The sequence below is a fragment of the Scyliorhinus canicula genome, chromosome 3 (genome assembly GCF_902713615.1).
Source record: "Scyliorhinus canicula chromosome 3, sScyCan1.1, whole genome shotgun sequence".
Classification (NCBI taxonomy): Eukaryota; Metazoa; Chordata; class Chondrichthyes; order Carcharhiniformes; family Scyliorhinidae; genus Scyliorhinus; species Scyliorhinus canicula.
Genome location: NC_052148.1, coordinates 4,023,733 through 4,045,943, shown reverse-complemented (window position 1 = coordinate 4,045,943; position 22,211 = coordinate 4,023,733). Strand labels below are relative to the sequence as shown.

At 64.0% G+C, this 22,211-nt stretch overlaps 1 protein-coding gene across 1 annotated transcript in view; it reads right to left on the bottom strand.

Annotated features, from left to right (window-relative positions):
• LOC119963597 (disintegrin and metalloproteinase domain-containing protein 12-like) overlaps window positions 1–22,211 on the bottom strand; it is a 604,211-nt gene that overhangs the window by 475,568 nt on the left and 106,432 nt on the right. Inside the window, exon 5 of the mRNA XM_038792928.1 lies at window positions 17,961–18,039. Within this exon, the coding sequence (XP_038648856.1) occupies window positions 17,961–18,039 (79 nt within the window). The remainder of the gene's footprint in view (window positions 1–17,960; window positions 18,040–22,211) is intronic.

Below are 22,211 nucleotides of genomic sequence, written 5' to 3'. Positions count from 1 at the left end.
CACGAGACTGGGGCAGGCTGCATAAGTTAAATTTGGCCAGGGTGGTGGAGCAAATGAAGGGAGAGTTTCGGAGATGGGATGCACTCCCACTGTCGCTGGCAGGGAGGGTGCAGACTGTAAAGATGACAATCCTCCCTAGATTTCTGTTTGTTTTTCAGTGCCTCCCGTTCTTTGTTCCACAGTCCTTCTTCAAAAGAGTTAACGGGCTGATCATGAGCTTTGTCTGGGCGGGAAAATCCCCGCGGGTGAAGAAGGCGATGTTGGAGAGGAACCGCAGCGAGGGAGGGCTGGCTTTGCCGAGTCTGATTAATTATTACTGGGCGGCCAACATCGCTATGATAAGGAAGTGGATGGTGGGTACGGGGTCTATCTGGGAGCGGGTGGAGGTGGCTTCGTGCAGGGGCTCCAGCTTGGCAGCCCTGGTCACGGCTCCTCTACCGCTGCCACCGGCCAAGTACTCCACCAGCCCGGTAGTGGTGGCGACCCTGCTGATATGGGGCCAGTGGAGGAGGCATGTGGGGGAGATGGGCGCCAATCTGCGACAACCATCGGTTTGCCCCCGGTAGTATGGATGGGGGGTACCGAGTATGGCGGCGGGCGGGGATGGGGAGGGTGTGATATGTTCCTGGAAGGGAGCTTTGCGAGTTTGCGGAGCTTGGAGGAGAAATTTGGGTTGGTAAGCGGAAATGATTTTAGGTACCTACAGTTGCGGGACTTTGTTCGTAGACAGGTCCCATCTTTCCCACGCCTCCCGCCAATGGGGATCCTAGACAGAATAGTCTCTAGGGGGGAAGAAGGGGAGGGTAGAGTCTCGGGTATATATAAGGTGCTCATGAGGGAGGAAGGGTCCCAGACAGAGGAACTGAAACTTAAATGGGAGGAGGAGCTAGGCGGGGAAATGGAGGATGGGCTGTGGGCAGAGGCCCTGAGTAGGGTAAACTCAACCGCGACATGTGCTAGGCTCGGGCTGATTCATTTTAAGGTCGTTCACCGGGCCCATATGACGGTGGCTCGGATGAGCAAATTCTTCGGGATAGAGGACAAATGCGCTAGGTGCGCGGGAGGACCAGCGAACCACGTTCACATGTTTTGGGCATGCCCTAAGCTGAGGGGGTACTGGGAGGGATTTGCGGGGGTCATGTCCCGGGTGCTAAAAACAAGGGTGGCGATGGGTCCAGGGGTGGCAATTTTTGGGGTTTTGGAAGACCCGGGCGTCCAGGGGGAGAAAGAGGCCGATGTTTTGGCCTTTGCTTCCCTGATAGCCCGGCGACGAATACTATTGGCGTGGAGGGACTCAAAGCCCCCGGAGACTGAGTGGTGGCTTGCGGACATGTCGAGTTTCCTGGGTATGGAAAAAATTAAGTTCGCCTTGAGGGGATCTGTACAGGGGTTCGCCCGGAGGTGGCAACCATTTATTGACTTATTTGCGGGAGAGTGAGCGTCAGCAGGGGTTGGGGGGGAGATGGGGGGGGGGGGGGGGGGGTAGAGTAGAGTAGGAGGGATAAAATGTCGGGTAGTACCGGTGGGAGAGGAGCGGGCTTGTGCAGTATGTTACGATTGAAGTATTGAATGTACATGGATGTTTGCACATTTTTGCCTTTTTTGCTTTCTTTCTGTTGATGTCTGTAACTGTTTATAAAGCCAAAAACTACCTCAATAAAATTGTTTATTTAAAAAAAAAATGCGAACACACTGTAGACCGTTTTCACGGCTCTATCCACTTGAGTGGCAATCTTCAGAGATCTGTGGACATGAACCCCAAGATCTCTCTGTTCCTCCAAATTCCTCAGAACCCTGCCGTTGACCCTGTAATCCGCATTCAAATTTGTGTGAAGAAATGTCTCCTTATCTCTATCCGAAATGGTTTACCCTGAATTCTCAGACTGTGAACCCCTGGTTCTGGCCCCATCCACCATCGGGAACATCTTCAAATGGTCACTGGATAAACAGGGGCAGCAGGGTAGCATGGTGGTTAGCATAAATGCTTCACAGCTCCAGGGTCCCAGGTTCGATTCCCCGCTGGGTCACTGTCTGTGTGGAGTCTGCACGTCCTCCCCGTCTGTGCGTGGGTTTCCTCCGGGTGCTCCTGTTTCCTCCCACAGTCCAAAGATGTGCGGGTTAGGTGGATTGGCCTTGCTAAATTGCCCGTAGTGTCCTAAAAAGTAAGGTTAAGGGGGGGGGGGATTGTTGGGTTATGGGTATAGGGTGGATACGTGGGTTTGAGTAGGGTGATCATTGCTCGGCACAACATCGAGGGCCGAAGGGCCTGTTCTGTGCTGTACTGTTCTATGTTCTATATGGATGATAAGGGAATAGTGTAGATGGGCTTTAGAGTGGTTTCACAGGTCGGCGCAACATCGAGGGCCGAAGGGCCTGTACTGCGCTGTAATATTCTATGTTCTATGTTCCCTGCATCTACCCTGTTGAGTCCTGTTAGAATTTTATAAGTCTCTATGAGATCCCCCCTCATTCTTCTGAACTCCAGTGAGAACAATCCCAACCTAGTCAGTCTCTCCTCATATGACAGTCCCGCAGTCCCTGGAATCAGTCTGGTAAATCTTTGCTGTGCTACCTCGAGAGCAAGAACATCCTTCCTCAGAGAAGGAGACCAAAACTGCAGACAATACTCCAGGTGTGGCCTCACCAAGGCCCTGTACAATTGCAGCAACCCATCCCTGCTTCTATACTCGAAACCTCTCCCAATGAAGGCCAACATACCATTAGCCTCCGTTACCGCCTGCTGCCCCTGCATGCTTACCTTCAGCGACTGGTGCCTGGTGCTACCTCTGCCAATGGTATGCCCTTCAGTCCCTCTCCTGCGCCCTCCTGTGGGGTCTGTGTTTGCCCTCCTTGGGTGGGACATGTGATACACCGTGGGCAGGGTGGCACCTGGTTGAGGAGTGGGGGGGCACCAACTGCCATCAACAGGCACCATGTCCAGTGGGGTGCGGGCGGCCATGGCCCACAGATAGCGGTGGGTGAGGGGGTGGGGACCTGTTGGGACTGTGGCCGCAATGTGAAATGGGTCCGGTGTGCAACGCATGGGTTGTGACTCCCTGTCTGGGGCAGGGTGGATGGAGGCAGGGGCCCAGTGGGCAGGTGGGATTGCTGACAGCCACTGATCATTCTGGTTGGGCTACCTGATATTGCCACTGGTGTAATTTTGGCATCTTTTCTTCCCTCATCTCACTCCAACTGCAGGCACAGCGCCCACATGCCGTTCTTAAACACCACGGCCGGGATCCTCCCCTACCTGGCCGGGGGGGGGGGGGGTCCTGGCGTAGCGGAGTGGCACCAACCACTCCGGCGTGGGCCTGGCCCCCAAAGGTGCGGAGAATTCTGTACCTTTGGGGGCTAGGCCTGTGCCGGAGTGGTTGGTGCAACGCCGACTGGCACCAACAGCCTTTGACGCCCACCGGTCGGCGTCGGGCCTGGCCGAAAGGCCTTCGCCGGTTTGCGCATGCGCCGGTGCGTCAGCGGCCGCTGATGTCACCACCGGCGCAAGCGCGGTAAGGGGGTCTCTTCCGCCTCCGCCATGGTGGAGGCTGTTGCGGTGGTGGAAGAAAAAGAGTGCCCCCACGGCATAGGCCCGTCGGCCGATAGGTGGGCCCCGATCGCGGGCCAGGCCACCGTGTGGGAACCCCCCGGGATCCGATCGCCCCGCGCCCCCCCCCCACCAGGACCCAGGGATCCGATCGCCCCGCGCCCCCCCCCCCCCCCCAGGACCCAGGGGGCCCGCTCGCGCCGCCAATCCCGCCACCACCAGAGGATGTTTAAACCACGGCGGCGGGAGAGGCCTCTCAGCGGCGGGACTTCAGCCCATCGCGGGCCGGAGAATCGCCGCAGGGGCACGTGACCGGCGCGGAGGGCACGCCGATCGGCGCGGGGGGCACGCTGATCGGCGCGGAGGGCACGCCGATCGGCACGGAGGGCACGCTGATCGGTGCGGAGGGCACGCCAATCGGCGCGGGGGGCACGTTGATCGGCGCTGGGGGCACGCTGATCGGTGCGGAGGGCACGCCAATCGGCGCGGGGGGCACGTTGATCGGCGCGGGGGGCACGCTGATCGGCGCGGAGGGCACGCTGATCGGCGCGGGGGGCACGTTGATCGGCACGGGGGGCACGCTGATCGGGGCGGAGGGCACGCTGATCGGGGCGGGGGGCACGCTGATCGGCGCGGGGGGCACGCTGATCGGAGCGGAGGGCACGCTGATCGGGGCGGAGGGCACGCTGATCGGAGCGGGGGGCACGCTGATCGGTGCGGGGGGCACGCTGATCGGCGCGGAGGGCACGCTGATCGGCGCGGAGGGCACGCTGATCGGTGCGGAGGGCACGCCGATCGGCGCGGAGGGCACGCTGATCGGTGCGGAGGGCACGCCGATCGGCGCGGAGGGCACGCTGATCGGTGCGGGGGGCACGCTGATCGGTGCGGAGGGCACGCTGATCGGCGCGGAGGGCACGCTGATCGGTGCGGGGGGCACGCTGATCGGCGCGGGGGGCACGCTGATCGGCGCGGAGGGCACGCTGATCGGTGCGGAGGGCACGCTGATCGGCACGGGGGGCACGCTGATCGGTGCGGAGGGCACGCTGATCGGTGCGGAGGGCACGCTGATCGGGGCGGGGGGCACGCTGATCGGTGCGGGGGGCACGCTGATCGGGGCGGGGGGCACGCTGATCGGTGCGGGGGGCACGCTGATCGGCGCGGGGGGCACGCTGATCGGCACGGGGGGCACGCTGATCGGTGCGGGGGGCACGCTGATCGGGGCGGGGGGCACGCTGATCGGCACGGGGGGCACGCTGATCGGTGCGGGGGGCACGCTGATCGGTGCGGGGGGCACGCTGATCGGTGCGGGGGGCACGCTGATCGGTGCGGGGGGCACGCTGATCGGTGCGGAGGGCACGCTGATCGGCGCGGGGGGCACGCTGATCGGCGCGGGGGGCACGCTGATCGGGGCGGAGGGCACGCTGATCGGGGCGGAGGGCACGCTGATCGGGGCGGGGGGCACGCTGATCGGGGCGGAGGGCACGCTGATCGGGGCGGGGGGCACGTTGATCGGTGCGGGGGGCACGCTGATCGGCGCGGGGGGCACGGCGATCGGCGCGGAGGGCACGCTGATCGGCGCGGAGGGCACGCTGATCGGCGCGGAGGGCACGCTGATCGGCGCGGAGGGCACGCTGATCGGGGCGGGGGGCACGCTGATCGGCGCGGGGGGCACGCTGATCGGCGCGGGGGGCACGCTGATCGGCGCGGGGGGCACGCTGATCGGTGCGGGGGGCACGCTGATCGGCGCGGGGGGCACGCTGATCGGGGCGGGGGGCACGCTGATCGGGGCGGGGGGCACGCTGATCGGTGCGGAGGGCACGCTGATCGGCGCGGGGGGCACGCTGATCGGTGCGGAGGGCACGCTGATCGGGGCGGGGGGCACGCTGATCGGGGCGGGGGGCACGCTGATCGGGGCGGAGGGCACGCTGATCGGCACGGGGGGCACGCTGATCGGTGCGGGGGGCACGCTGATCGGGGCGGGGGGCACGCTGATCGGTGCGGAGGGCACGCTGATCGGGGCGGGGGGCACGCTGATCGGTGCGGGGGGCACGCTGATCGGTGCGGAGGGCACGCTGATCGGTGCGGAGGGCACGCTGATCGGCACGGAGGGCACGCTGATCGGGGCGGAGGGCACGCTGATCGGCACGGAGGGCACGCTGATCGGGGCGGAGGGCACGCTGATCGGTGCGGAGGGCACGCTGATCGGCGCGGGGGGCACGCTGATCGGTGCGGGGGGCACGGTGACCGGTGCGGGGGGCACGCTGATCGGCGCGGGGGGCACGCTGATCGGCGCGGAGGGCACGCTGATCGGTGCGGAGGGCACGCTGATCGGCACGGGGGGCACGCTGATCGGCGCGGGGGGCACGCTGATCGGGGCGGGGGGCACGCTGATCGGTGCGGGGGGCACGCTGATCGGTGCGGAGGGCACGCTGATCGGTGCGGGGGGCACGCTGATCGGTGCGGGGGGCACGCTGATCGGTGCGGGGGGCACGCTGATCGGTGCGGGGGGCACGCTGATCGGCGCGGGGGGCACGCTGATCGGTGCGGGGGGCACGCTGATCGGTGCGGGGGGCACGCTGATCGGGGCGGGGGGCACGCTGATCGGGGCGGGGGGCACGCTGATCGGGGCGGGGGGCACGCTGATCGGGGCGGGGGGCACGCTGATCGGTGCGGGGGGCACGCTGATCGGGGCGGGGGGCACGCTGATCGGGGCGGAGGGCACGCTGATCGGTGCGGGGGGCACGCTGATCGGTGCGGAGGGCACGCTGATCGGGGCGGGGGGCACGCTGATCGGGGCGGGGGGCACGCTGATCGGTGCGGGGGGGCACGCTGATCGGGGCGGAGGGCACGCTGATCGGTGCGGGGGGCACGCTGATCGGGGCGGGGGGCACGCTGATCGGTGCGGGGGGCACGCTGATCGGTGCGGAGGGCACGCTGATCGGCGCGGAGGGCACGCTGATCGGGGCGGGGGGCACGCTGATCGGGGCGGGGGGCACGCTGATCGGTGCGGGGGGCACGCTGATCGGTGCGGGGGGCACGCTGATCGGGGCGGGGGGGCACGCTGATCGGGGCGGGGGGCACGCTGATCGGCACGGGGGGCACGCTGATCGGGGGCGGGGGGCACGCTGATCGGTGCGGAGGGCACGCTGATCGGTGCGGGGGGCACGCTGATCGACGCGGGGGGCACGCTGATCGGGGCGGGGGGCACGCTGATCGGGGCGGGGGGCACGCTGATCGGGGCGGGGGGCACGCTGATCGGGGCGGGGGGCACGCTGATCGGTGCGGGGGGCACGCTGATCGGCGCGGGGGGCACGCTGATCGGGGCGGGGGGCACGCTGATCGGGGCGGGGGGCACGCTGATCGGGGCGGGGGGCACGCTGATCGGTGCGGGGGGCACGCTGATCGGGGCGGGGGGCACGCTGATCGGCACGGAGGGCACGCTGATCGGCGCGGAGGGCACGCTGATCGGTGCGGGGGGCACGCTGATCGGGGCGGGGGGCACGCTGATCGGTGCGGGGGGCACGCTGATCGGCGCGGAGGGCACGCTGATCGGGGCGGGGGGCACGCTGATCGGTGCGGGGGGCACGCTGATCGGGGCGGAGGGCACGCTGATCGGGGCGGGGGGCACGCTGATCGGCGCGGAGGGCACGCTGATCGGGGCGGGGGGCACGCTGATCGGCGCGGGGGGCACGCTGATCGGGGCGGGGGGCACGCTGATCGGGGCGGGGGGCACGCTGATCGGGGCGGGGGGCACGCTGATCGGGGCGGGGGGCACGCTGATCGGGGCGGAGGGCACGCTGATCGGGGCGGGGGGCACGCTGATCGGTGCGGGGGGCACGCTGATCGGTGCGGAGGGCACGCTGATCGGGGCGGGGGGCACGCTGATCGGGGCGGGGGGCACGCTGATCGGTGCGGGGGGCACGCTGATCGGTGCGGAGGGCACGCTGATCGGGGCGGGGGGCACGCTGATCGGCACGGGGGGCACGCTGATCGGGGCGGGGGGCACGCTGATCGGGGCGGGGGGCACGCTGATCGGTGCGGAGGGCACGCTGATCGGGGCGGAGGGCACGCTGATCGGCGCGGAGGGCACGCTGATCGGGGCGGGGGGCACGCTGATCGGCGCGGAGGGCACGCTGATCGGGGCGGGGGGCACGCTGATCGGTGCGGAGGGCACGCTGATCGGTGCGGGGGGCACGCTGATCGGGGCGGGGGGGCACGCTGATCGGGGCGGAGGGCACGCTGATCGGGGCGGAGGGCACGCTGATCGGTGCGGAGGGCACGCTGATCGGGGCGGAGGGCACGCTGATCGGGGCGGGGGGCAGGCTGATCGGTGCGGGGGGCACGCTGATCGGTGCGGGGGGCACGCTGATCGGCGCGGAGGGCACGCTGATCGGGGCGGGGGGCACGCTGATCGGGGCGGGGGGCACGGCGATCGGGGCGGAGGGCACGCTGATCGGCGCGGAGGGCACGCTGATCGGGGCGGGGGGCACGCTGATCGGGGCGGGGGGCACGCTGATCGGGGCGGGGGGCACGCTGATCGGGGCGGGGGGCACTCTGATCGGTGCGGGGGCACGCTGATCGGCGCGGGGGGCACGCTGATCGGCGCGGGGGGCACGCTGATCGGCGCGGGGGGCACGCTGATCGGTGCGGGGGGCACGCTGATCGGCGCGGGGGGCACGCTGATCGGCGCGGGGGGCACGCTGATCGGTGCGGGGGGCACGCTGATCGGGGCGGGGGGCACGCTGATCGGGGCGGGGGGCACTCTGATCGGTGCGGAGGGCACTCTGATCGGGGCGGGGGGCACGCTGATCGGGGCGGGGGGCACGCTGATCGGTGCGGGGGGCACGCTGATCGGTGCGGGGGGCACGCTGATCGGTGCGGGGGGCACGCTGATCGGTGCGGGGGGGCACGCTGATCGGTGCGGGGGGCACGCTGATCGGTGCGGGGGGCACGCTGATCGGGGCGGGGGGCACGCTGATCGGCGCGGAGGGCACGGCGATCGGTGCGGGGGGCACGCTGATCGGCGCGGGGGGCACGCTGATCGGTGCGGGGGGCACGCTGATCGGGGCGGGGGGCACGCTGATCGGCGCGGAGGGCACGCTGATCGGGGCGGGGGGCCCGCTGATCGGGGCGGGGGGCACGCTGATCGGGGCGGGGGGCACGCTGATCGGTGCGGAGGGCACGCTGATCGGGGCGGGGGGCACGCTGATCGGTGCGGAGGGCACGCTGATCGGGGCGGGGGGCACGCTGATCGGTGCGGGGGGCACGCTGATCGGGGCGGGGGGCACGCTGATCGGTGCGGGGGGCACGCTGATCGGGGCGGGGGGCACGCTGATCGGCGCGGAGGGCACGGCGATCGGCGCGGAGGGCACGCTGATCGGTGCGGGGGGCACGCTGATCGGGGCGGGGGGCATGCTGATCGGTGCGGGGGGCACGCTGATCGGTGCGGGGGGCACGCTGATCGGGGCGGGGGGCACGCTGATCGGCGCGGAGGGCACGCTGATCGGAGCGGGGGGCACGCTGATCGGGGCGGGGGGCACGCTGATCGGGGCGGGGGGCACGCTGATCGGTGCGGGGGGCACGCTGATCGGGGCGGAGGGCACGCTGATCGGTGCGGGGGGCACGCTGATCGGGGCGGGGGGCACGCTGATCGGTGCGGGGGGCACGCTGATCGGGGCGGGGGGCACGCTGATCGGCGCGGAGGGCACGGCGATCGGTGCGGGGGGCACGCTGATCGGGGCGGGGGGCACGCTGATCGGCGCGGAGGGCACGGCGATCGGTGCGGGGGGCACGCTGATCGGGGCGGGGGGCACGCTGATCGGGGCGGGGGGCACGCTGATCGGCGCGGAGGGCACGCTGATCGGTGCGGAGGGCACGCTGATCGGTGCGGAGGGCACGCTGATCGGTGCGGAGGGCACGCCGATCGGTGCGGAGGGCACGCTGATCGGTGCGGGGGGCACGCTGATCGGTGCGGAGGGCACGCCGATCGGTGCGGGGGGCACGCTGATCGGGGCGGAGGGCACGCTGATCGGTGCGGAGGGCACGCTGATCGGTGCGGAGGGCACGCTGATCGGCACGGGGGGCACGCTGATCGGGGCGGGGGGCACGCTGATCGGGGCGGGGGGCACGCTGATCGGTGCGGAGGGCACGCTGATCGGTGCGGAGGGCACGCCGATCGGTGCGGGGGGCACGCTGATCGGCACGGGGGGCACGCTGATCGGGGCGGGGGGCACGCTGATCGGTGCGGAGGGCACGCTGATCGGCACGGGGGGCACGCTGATCGGGGCGGGGGGCACGCTGATCGGCACGGGGGGCACGCTGATCGGCGCGGAGGGCACGCTGATCGGGGCGGGGGGCACGCTGATCGGCGCGGGGGGCACGCTGATCGGGGCGGGGGCACGCTGATCGGCGCGGGGGGCACGCTGATCGGAGCGGGGGGCACGCTGATCGGTGCGGAGGGCACGCTGATCGGCGCGGGGGGCACGCTGATCGGTGCGGGGGGCACGCTGATCGGTGCGGGGGGCACGCTGATCGGTGCGGAGGGCACGCTGATCGGGGCGGAGGGCACGCTGATCGGTGCGGAGGGCACGCTGATCGGGGCGGGGGGCACGCCGATCGGGGCGGGGGGCACGCTGATCGGTGCGGGGGGCACGCTGATCGGCGCGGGGGGCACGCTGATCGGGGCGGGGGGCACGCTGATCGGGGCGGGGGGCACGCTGATCGGTGCGGGGGGCACGCTGATCGGTGCGGAGGGCACGCTGATCGGAGCGGGGGGCACGCTGATCGGCGCGGGGGGCACGCTGATCGGGGCGGGGGGCACGCTGATCGGGGCGGAGGGCACGCTGATCGGGGCGGAGGGCACGCTGATCGGTGCGGGGGGCACGCTGATCGGCGCGGAGGGCACGCTGATCGGGGCGGAGGGCACGCTGATCGGTGCGGAGGGCACGCTGATCGGGGCGGGGGGCACGCTGATCGGCACGGGGGGCACGCTGATCGGAGCGGGGGGCACGCTGATCGGGGCGGAGGGCACGCTGATCGGGGCGGGGGGCACGCTGATCGGGGCGGAGGGCACGCTGATCGGTGCGGGAGGCACGCTGATCGGGGCGGGGGGCACGCTGATCGGGGCGGAGGGCACGCTGATCGGCGCGGGGGGCACGCTGATCGCGGCGGAGGGCACGCTGATCGGCGCGGAGGGCACGCTGATCGGGGCGGGGGGGCACGCTGATCGGGGCGGAGGGCCCGCTGATCGGTGCGGGAGGCACGCTGATCGGGGCGGGGGGCACGCTGATCGGGGCGGAGGGCACGCTGATCGGCGCGGGGGGCACGCTGATCGGGGCGGAGGGCACGCTGATCGGCGCGGGGGGCACGCTGATCGGGGCGGAGGGCACGCTGATCGGTGCGGGGGGCACGCTGATCGGTGCGGGAGGCACGCTGATCGGTGCGGAGGGCACGCTGATCGGTGCGGAGGGCACGCTGATCGGTGCGGAGGGCACGCTGATCGGTGCGGGGGGCACGCTGATCGGGGCGGGGGGCACGCTGATCGGGGCGGGGGGCACGCTGATCGGTGCGGAGGGCACGCTGATCGGGGCGGGGGGCACGCTGATCGGCACGGAGGGCACGCTGATCGGGGCGGAGGGCACGCTGATCGGTGCGGAGGGCACGCTGATCGGGGCGGGGGGCACGCTGATCGGTGCGGAGGGCACGCTGATCGGGGCGGAGGGCACGCTGATCGGCGCGGAGGGCACGCTGATCGGCGCGGGGGGGCACGCTGATCGGTGCGGAGGGCACGCTGATCGGGGCGGGGGGCACGCTGATCGGGGCGGGGGGCACGCTGATCGGGGCGGGGGGCACGCTGATCGGTGCGGGGGGCACGCTGATCGGCGCGGGGGGCACGCTGATCGGTGCGGGGGGCACGCTGATCGGGGCGGGGGGCACGCTGATCGGGGCGGGGGGCACGCTGATCGGTGCGGAGGGCACGCCGATCGGTGCGGGGGGCACGCTGATCGGCGCGGAGGGCACGCTGATCGGGGCGGGGGGCACGCTGATCGGTGCGGAGGGCACGCCGATCGGTGCGGGGGGCACGCTGATCGGTGCGGGGGGCACGCTGATCGGGGCGGGAGGCACGCTGATCGGTGCGGAGGGCACGCTGATCGGTGCGGAGGGCACGCTGATCGGTGCGGAGGGCACGCTGATCGGTGCGGAGGGCACGCTGATCGGTGCGGAGGGCACGCTGATCGGTGCGGGGGGCACGCTGATCGGCGCGGGGGGCACGCTGATCGGTGCGGGGGGCACGCTGATCGGCGCGGGGGGCACGCTGATCGGGGCGGAGGGCACGCTGATCGGTGCGGAGGGCACGCTGATCGGCGCGGGGGGCACGCTGATCGGTGCGGAGGGCACGCTGATCGGGGCGGAGGGCACGCTGATCGGCGCGGAGGGCACGCTGATCGGTGCGGAGGGCACGCTGATCGGCGCGGGGGGCACGCTGATCGGTGCGGGGGGCACGCTGATCGGCGCGGGGGGCACGCTGATCGGCGCGGGGGGCACGCTGATCGGCGCGGAGGGCACGCTGATCGGCGCGGAGGGCACGCTGATCGGCGCGGAGGGCACGCTGATCGGTGCGGAGGGCACGCTGATCGGTGCGGAGGGCACGCTGATCGGTGCGGAGGGCACGCTGATCGGTGCGGAGGGCACGCTGATCGGTGCGGGGGGCACGCTGATCGGTGCGGGAGGCACGCTGATCGGCGCGGGGGGCACGCTGATCGGCGCGGGGGGCACGCTGATCGGCGCGGAGGGCACGCTGATCGGCGCGGAGGGCACGCTGATCGGCGCGGGGGGCACGCTGATCGGTGCGGAGGGCACGCTGATCGGGGCGGAGGGCACGCTGATCGGCGCGGAGGGCACGCTGATCGGGGCGGGGGGCACGCTGATCGGCGCGGAGGGCACGCTGATCGGGGCGGAGGGCACGCTGATCGGCGCGGGGGGCAGGCTGATCGGTGCGGAGGGCACGCTGATCGGCGCGGAGGGCACGCTGATCGGCGCGGAGGGCACGCTGATCGGGGCGGGGGGCACGCTGATCGGGGCGGGGGGCACGCTGATCGGTGCGGAGGGCACGCTGATCGGTGCGGAGGGCACGCTGATCGGGGCGGGGGGCACGCTGATCGGGGCGGGGGGCACGCTGATCGGCGCGGAGGGCAGGCTGATCGGTGCGGGAGGCACGCTGATCGGTGCGGAGGGCACGCTGATCGGTGCGGAGGGCACGCTGATCGGTGCGGAGGGCACGCTGATCGGTGCGGAGGGCACGCTGATCGGGGCGGGGGGCACGCTGATCGGTGCGGAGGGCACGCTGATCGGGGCGGGGGGCACGCTGATCGGTGCGGGAGGCACGCTGATCGGTGCGGAGGGCACGCTGATCGGTGCGGAGGGCACGCTGATCGGTGCGGAGGGCACGCTGATCGGTGCGGGAGGCACGCTGATCGGGGCGGAGGGCACGCTGATCGGCGCGGGGGGCACGCTGATCGGGGCGGGGGGCACGCTGATCGGGGCGGAGGGCACGCTGATCGGGGCGGGGGGCACGCTGATCGGGGCGGAGGGCACGCTGATCGGCGCGGGGGGCACGCTGATCGGCGCGGGGGGCACGCTGATCGGCGCGGAGGGCACGCTGATCGGCGCGGGGGGCACGCTGATCGGCGCGGAGGGCACGCTGATCGGTGCGGGGGGCACGCTGATCGGGGCGGAGGGCACGCTGATCGGGGCGGGGGGCACGCTGATCGGGGCGGGGGGCACGCTGATCGGCGCGGAGGGCACGGCGATCGGTGCGGGGGGCACGCTGATCGGGGCGGAGGGCACGCTGATCGGCGCGGAGGGCACGGCGATCGGTGCGGGGGGCACGCTGATCGGGGCGGGGGGCACGCTGATCGGTGCGGGGGGCACGCTGATCGGGGCGGAGGGCACGCTGATCGGGGCGGAGGGCACGCTGATCGGCGCGGGGGGCACGCTGATCGGGGCGGGGGGCACGCTGATCGGCGCGGGGGGCACGCTGATCGGTGCGGGGGGCACGCTGATCGGCGCGGGGGGCACGCTGATCGGGGCGGGGGGCACGCTGATCGGTGCGGGGGGCAGGCTGATCGGTGCGGAGGGCACGCTGATCGGTGCGGGGGGCACGCAGATCGGGGCGGGGGGCACGCTGATCGGCGCGGAGGGCACGCTGATCGGCGCGGAGGGCACGCCGATCGGCGCGGAGGGCACGCTGATCGGCACGGGGGGCACGCTGATCGGGGCGGGGGGCACGCTGATCGGGGCGGAGGGCACGCTGATCGGTGCGGGGGGCACGCTGATCGGCGCGGGGGGCACGCTGATCGGCACGGGGGGCACGCTGATCGGGGCGGGGGGCACGCTGATCGGTGCGGGGGGCACGCTGATCGGGGCGGAGGGCACGCCGATCGGCGCGGAGGGCACGCTGATCGGTGCGGAGGGCACGCTGATCGGGGCGGGGGGCACGCTGATCGGCGCGGAGGGCACGCTGATCGGGGCGGGGGGCACGCTGATCGGGGCGGGGGGCACGCCGATCGGCGCGGAGGGCACGCTGATCGGGGCGGGGGGCACGCTGATCGGGGCGGAGGGCACGCCGATCGGCGCGGAGGGCACGCTGATCGGGGCGGGGGGCACGCTGATCGGCGGGGCGCCATTCCCGCCCCCGCCAATTCCCGGGTGGCAGAGAATTCTGGCCACGGCGGGGGCGGGATTTTTGCAGGTCCCGGGCGATTCGCCAACCCTGCGGGGGAGTCAGAGAATTTCGCCCCACAAGTGAATCGCGTTGGGGAGTAACTTCCACCTGGTGGGGGCAGAGCATCGCGGAAGGACCAAGATTACTGGATTGCACGCGATAATGATATGTTAACGAAGCCACTGTGCCTTTTGCACAGTCACCCCCCCACGGGGCATGGAACGCATTCACGTTGCTGGCGAGGCACCCGGGTCTGCTGCTCCGTACCGCGCCCGCACCATCCTCGACTTTCTGCTGCCGCCATATTCTCCGCCCGATCGCTATTCACAATTATGGTGTCGCTGGGCAGGGAATCCCGCCCAGCGCTATTGAGAGGAATCCTCATGCGAGTAATGAACAGGAATAGGACATTCAGTCCCATGAGCCTGTGCCCCACTAGCTAAAATCATGGCCAATCTGAGTGTGGCCCATGTGATGTCAAATCCCCAGTTCCCCAGCAGACAGGGGTGCAAAACTTTGGTATAACTGGGTCTTTTTCTGATTGGCAGGCAGTGACTCGTGCCATACCACAGGGATCTGTGCTGGGACCCCAACTGTTTCCATTATAGTAACGACGTGGATGAAGGAATGAAATGTATTCTCTCCACAGTTATAAATGATACAAAGCTGGGTGGGAGGGTGAGCTGTGAGGATGACGCAGAGATGCTTCAGTGGGATTTGGACAGGCTGAGTGAATGGGTACATACACGGCAGATGCAGTATAATGTGGATAAAGGTGAGGTTATCCACTTCAGTCGCAAAGGTAGACAGGCTGATTATTATTTTAAAGGATGTAAATTGAGGGAGTGGATACTCAGCGTGATCTGGACGTCCCCGTGCATCAGTCGCTGAAAGTAAACTGAAATTACACAAAATACTCCACTTGTGGCCTCACCAATATCCGAAACAATTGTAGTGAAACATCCCTAATCCTATACTCCAATACCGTCGCTACGAAGGCCAACATACCATTTGCCTTCACTGCCGGTGGTATGCTGTATCTGCATCCTTTCAGCGACTGATACACAAAGACACCAATGTCTCACTCAGTAACATTTTGCTTCCTGTCAGCCAACCAGCTTGATATACATCTCAAAACACTGTTCGCAATCCCATGCACTTTAACTTTATCTGCCAGTCAAAAACCTTCTCAAAGTCTAAATAAACCACATCCACCATTTCTCCCTGGTCAACTCTAGTATTTTACATCTTCAAAGAATTCCAGTAGATTTATCAAGCATGGTTTCCCTTCCGTAAATCCATGCTGACTTTGTCTGATTAAACCACTGCTTTCCAAATGCTGTGCTCTGAAATCCTTGATAATGGACTCCCAGCAACTTCCCTCCTACCGATGTTAGGCTCACTGGTCTATAGTTCCCTGTTTTCTCTCTACCTCCTCTTTTGAATAACAGGGTGACATTTGATACCGTCCAATATGTAGAAACCATTCCACAGTCCAAAGAATTTGGATAATAACAAACAATGGAATGAATATTTCTAGGGCCAATTTCTAAAACACTCTGGGATGAAGATTATCGGGCCCAGGAGATTTGTCCATTAATCTGCCCCAAACCATTTCATTACTAATACTAATTAGGTTCAGCCCCTCACGAGAATTTCTGCTTCTCAGCACTTTTTTTTCTTCATTTACGGGATGTGGGCTTCGCTGGCTAGGCCAGCATTTATTGCCCATCCCTAGTTCCTCTTCAGGAGGTGGTGGTGAGTTGTCTTCTTAAACCGCTGCATTCCTTGAGGTGTGGGTACACCCACTGTGCTGTTAGGGAGGGAGTTCCAGGATGTTGCCCCAGTGACAGTGAAGGAACGGAGATATATTTCCCAGTCAGGGTGGCGAATCTTGTCCTTCTAGATGGTAGTTGTGGGTTTGGAAGGTGCTGCCTGTGGAACCTTGGTGAGTTGCTGCAGTGCATCTTATAGATGGGACACACGGCTGCCACTGTGCATCGGTGGTGGAGAGTTTAACTATTTGGGGAATGGGGGAGCAATCAAGCGGGGCTGCTTTGTCCTGGATGGTGTGGAGCTTCTTGAGTGTTGTTGGAGCTGCACTCATCCAGGCAAGTGGAGAGTATTCCACCACACTCCTGACTTGTGCCTTGTAGATGGTGGACAGGCTTTGGGGGTTCAGGAGGTGAGTTACTCTCTGTAGGATTCCTAGCCTTTGACCTGCCCTGGTAGCCACAGTATTAATGTGGCTGGGTCCAGTTCAGTTTCTGATCAACGGTAACCCCCAGGATGTTGATTGTGGGGATTCAGTGATGGCAATGCCATTGAATGTCAAGGGGCGGTGGTTAGATCCTGTCATTGCCTGGCAGTTGTGTGGTATGAATGTAACTTGCCACTTGCCAACCCTAAGCCTGGATATTGTCCAGGTCTTGCTGCATTGGGACATGGACGGCTTTAGTATCTGAGGAGTCGTGAATGGTGCTGAACATTGTGCGGTCAGCCGCAAACATCCCCACATCTGACCTTGTGCTGGAAGGGAGGTCATTGATGAAGCAGCTGAAGATGGTTGGGGCCGAGGACACGACCCTGAGGAACTCCTGCAGTGATGTCCTGGAGCTGAGATGATTGACCTCCAACCACCACAACCATCTTCCTTTGTGCCGGGTATGACTCCAACCAGCGGAGAGTTTTCCCCCTGATTCCCATTGATGCAGCGGTGGTAGGGTGGTGGGTGGAGTGTGCGCGGTGGAGGGTGGGGGCTGGGGCACAGGGCACCCATACAGCTGAGGACATTCTACAGAACCAGGGCCAAGGTGAGTGGTCAGTGTGGTGCAAAACAAGCTGGCTGCCTTTCAGGGCACGGCAATAGCATCCTTGCCTGGACACCACCCCGGTCTCATGCGGGGTCACCCCCCCCCCCCCATCTCGCCCACGACCCTGGCAAGGGGCACTCCCCGAGCCAGCCCGGCCAGTGTCCAGCCCGGCCACTCAGAGTCACACCTCTCCGTGACCTACCTCCTCTTCCTCCCTCCTCAGCCACGGCACCAGTTTCCCGATTGTTCAAAGCGCAAGTGAGCGTCGCCGTTGGGAATCCCCCCCTATGGAGGCGGAGTATTCCGGCGTCCCAGACAACAGCTGATGATATGCAAATTGTGTTCCCTGTAGGTGCGGAGAGGAACAGCGGAGTGGGACGCTGCTGTCGAGGCGACAGAGAATTGCAATTTGATGTGATCCCGGCACCCACCACGGTTTTGGCGTCAAAACCAATTGTCCAATCGCCTTTTCTGATTTCGCCGTCAGCCAATGGAAAATTCCACACAAGAGGCTACTGTGCAAAATGAATTATTCATTTAAATCAATTTAAAGTGCCCAATTCATTTTTTCCAAGTAAACCAGTCATCGAAAGCAAGCATCTGTCACCTTGTCCTGGGTGACATCTACATCCTTCTTAAAGACGGATGCAAAGTATTTATTTAATACCTCAGCCCCAAGGTGTAAATTCCCCGTAATTCCATCATCGACCCTGTTCCTCCCTTCACCGCCCTTTTACTCTGACGGTGTGCCTACAGAAGCCTCGGGGATCTACAGAAGGGAGTGGCGGGGAGGAAATGAAACATCAAAATAAGTGTACAATAATTGCATTGAATAGTCAATGGATCTCAATCAGATTTCAGTTTGCAAGAGATTTCTCACCAGTTCAGTCTCCTTCTCTGTGACCAGAGTCCCATTTGAATCATAGTACGACACCTGAAACCCTTTTGGCAAGAGGAGTCTGGGAAAAAACAGAAGGGATTAAGATTCAGCAGAATGAGAGTGAATGGTCGGGTCTCTCAACACGGCTCTGTCCACATCCTATACATCCTGTCTGACCCTGCTACTGCCAAACCAATCATTTCACTTGATACCAACTCCAGTCTCCTGATGTGGGACAAGCTCCCATTTTAGAATTAACGCTCTGACTGAGAATGAAAAGTTCACCTTTTGTTCTATTGTTCTCGGGGACAATAAAATCAGGTTTTTCTCAGCTTGCCCTAATCCTCTCTCATGGAGCAATAAGATTTCTCGAAGCTCAGGGTTCTCTTGGTAAACACACCACTATTACCCTGCCGGGGTTAAACAAAATCACCAGGGGTTTGAGAATCTATTGCAAAGGAGGCAGCAGGTAATGAGAGAATTGGAAGAGACAGAGGATGGAATTGTGTCAGAGGTACGAGGTTAGGGTTGTTAGAGCCACATGGAGAGGATTGGGGGCAGTCAGGTGAACCTTTTGTATTCTGTCAGTGTTGGCCAATTTAATACTGAAAAGCAGGAAGGAGTGGGCCAATTAACTGCGGATAGGTGTGGAATTTATTCACTAGGGCAGCACAGTTGGCACAGAGTCACACAACAACAAACACTGCACCATCCTTAAAAAGGTAACATTTATGTTAAATGAAGCAGCTCAGGAGAGAGCAGAGGGTGAGCCCTTGAAACTGAGCCACATATTGAGGCATTGGGAAGATGATCCAAGGTGGCTTCAGTTTACTGATGCTTCTCTACATGTCTCCTCCTGAGCCAAGGAGGGAGGATGTGATTGCCCAGGATAGGTGAAGAAACCTGATGTGGGGCAAAGCCGGGGTGCAGATCACACAGGACACAGCAGCCACAGAGTCTTCCGTCACACATTGCTGCAGGTCCTGAAGAAGATTCATTCCCCCCGCTCCCTCCCCCTCATTCCCCACACACCCTCCCCACACCCTCCCCCTCATTCCCCCCACCCTCACCCTCATTCCCCCCACACTCTTCCCATTATTTCCTTACATCCTCCAGATCATTCCGCATCCTCCACTTCATTTCCCCACACCTCCTCATCATTTGCAGCACGGTTAGCACAGTGGTTCACATCGCCTGGTTCCCAGGTTCGATTCCCGGCTTGGGTCACTGTCTGTGGGGAGTCTGCACGTTCTCCCCGTGTCTGCGTGTGTTTCCTGCGGGTTGGCGCATGCGCAGGAGCGCCAGCGTGTGATGGCATGCGCAGGGGGGGTTTCATCTCCCATCGGCCATGGGGGAGGACCACAGCGGCCGATGCTGAAGAATAGAGTGGTCCCACGGCACAGGCCCGCCTGTGGATCGGTGGGCCCCGATCGCGGGCCAGGCCACCATGGGGTCACTTCCCGGGGCCAGATCCCCCCGTTTCCCCTGAAGACCCTGGAGGACGCCCACGCAGCTGGGTCCCTTCGGTAAGTACCTACTCTAATTTACATTGGCGGGACCGGCCGAAAACAGGTGGCCACTCGGCCCATCGAGAGCCGGAAAATCACCGGGTGGGGGGAGGGGCCACTGACAGCGGCCGCCGACCGGCACGTCGTGATTCCCGCCCCCGCCAATCCCCAGCGCTGGAGAATTCAGCAGCTGGCGGGGGAGGCATTCACGCCGCACACCGCCGATTCTCCGACCCGGCGGGGTGGGGGGGGGTCCGAGAGGCCCGCGCATTACCTGGAATCTGCATGGGTACCACTGAAAAACACCAAAGGGCAAAAAACGTTAGTGGGTATGGTATATAGACCCCCAAACTGCAGTGGTGATGTTGGGAATGGCATTAAACAGGAATCTAGTGATGTATACGGTCAAGGAACATCTGAAATTATGGGTCATTTGAATCTACATACAGATTGGACAAATCAAATTGGCCACAAGGTCAAAGAGGACAAATTCCTGGAGTGTACACAGGATAGTTTTCTCGACCAATATGTTGAGGAACCAACTCGTGAACAGGCTAATCTGGGTACTGTGTAATGTTACAGAACCAACTCGTGAACAGGCTAATCTGGGTACTGTGTAATGTTACAGAACCAACTCGTGAACAGGCTAATCTGGGTACTGTGTAATGTTACAGAACCAACTCGTGAACAGGCTAATCTGGGTACTGTGTAATGTTACAGAACCAACTCGTGAACAGGCCAATCTGGGTACTGTGTAATGTTACAGAACCAACTCATGAACAGGCCAATCTGGGTACTGTGTAATGTTACAGAACCAACTCGTGAACATGCTAATATGGGTACTGTGTAATGTTACAGAACCAACTCGTGAACAGGCCAATCTGGGTACTGTGCAATGTTACAGAACCAACTCGTGAACAGGCCAATCTGGGTACTGTGTAATGTTACAGAACCAACTCGTGAACAGGCTAATCTGGGTACTGTGTAATGTTACAGAACCAACTCGTGAACAGGCCAATCTGGGTACTGTGTAATGTTACAGAACCAACTCGTGAACAGGCCAATCTGGGTACTGTGTAATGTTACAGAACCAACTCGTGAACAGGCCAATCTGGGTACTGTGTAATGTTACAGAACCAACTCGTGAACAGGCCAATCTGGGTATTGTGTAATGTTACAGAACCAACTCGTGAACAGGCTAATCTGGGTACTGTGTAATGTTACAGAACCAACTCGTGAACAGGCCAATCTGGGTACTGTGTAATGTTACAGAACCAACTCGTGAACAGGCTAATCTGGGTACTGTGTAATGTTACGGAACCAATTTGCGAACATGCTAATCTGGGTACTGTGTAATGTTACAGAACCAACTCGTGAACAGGCTAATCTGGGTACTGTGTAATGTTACAGAACCAACTCGTGAACAGGCTAATCTGGGTACTGTGTAATGTTACAGAACCAACTCGTGAACAGGCTAATCTGGGTACTGTGTAATGTTACGGAACCAACTCGTGAACAGGCTAATCTGGGTACTGTGTAATGTTACAGAACCAACTCGTGAACAGGCCAATCTGGGTACTGTGTACGATGCGCTGGCAGGTGTACAGTGAAATACAGTCCTACACATCCCAGGGTCCCAACATCAGTGAATTAATCAGTAATTTGTATATTTTCCTGAGATGTTTGACACTGCACTGATCAAATGACGTACAGGCAAGTAAAACATGAAAAAGCTGTTTATAATGAGAGAAGTGATAAACGTGTAATGGTTATAATAAAACAATGGTCTGCTAATCGAAACATTCCCCCAACACTGTCCCACACTTCACCCACATACTCGCAAGGCGGGCATACAGTGGGGGTAGGGAAGGATCACAATAACGGGGATTTAACTGGGAATGAGAGATGGGTATCGTTGTTGCTGAGGTTGTGGTCTTTGTGGGTGGCGATCTTCTCAGGATGTGAAGTGTTGGAATCCGCCGCTAGGATTGGAGCTTCCAGCTTGTGCGTCAATTAGAATCCGCAGGCTGTAGAATTTCCTCTGGGGAGTCACTTTTTAAGGAATAATTTCCGTGATGTGGGCGTCGCTGGTTAGGCCAGCATTTATTGCCTGTCCCGAGTTGCCCTTCAAGGTGATGATGAGTTGTCTTCTTGAACCGCTGAGGTGTAGGTACCCCCACTGTGCTGTTAGGGAGGGAGTTCCAGGATGTTGCCCCAGCGACAGTGAAGGAACGGCCGATATATTCCCAGTCAGGGTGGTGAGTGACTAGGAGGGGAACCTCCAGGTGGTGGGGTTCCCAGGAATCTGCTGCTCTTGTCCTTCTAGACGGTAGTGGCTGTGGGCTTGGAAGGTGCTGTCTAAGGAGCCCTGGTGAGTTACTGCAGTCCATCTTGTATATGGTACACACGGCTGCTGCTGTGGGTTGGTGGTGGAGAGTTTGACTATTTGTGGAAGGGGGAGCAATCAAGCGGCTGCTTTGTCCTGGATGGTGTGGAGCTTCTTGAGTGTTGTTGGAGCTGCTCTCATCCAGGCAAGTGGAGAGTTTTCCATCACACTCCTGACTTGTGCCTTGTAGATGGTGGACAGGCTTTGGGGGTTCAGGAGGTGAGTTACTCTCTGTAGGATTCCTAGCCTTTGATCTGCCCTGGTAGCCACAGTATTAATGTGGCTGGGTCCAGTTCAGTTTCTGATCAATGGCAACCCCCAGGATGTTGATTTTGGGGATTCAGCGATGGTAATGCC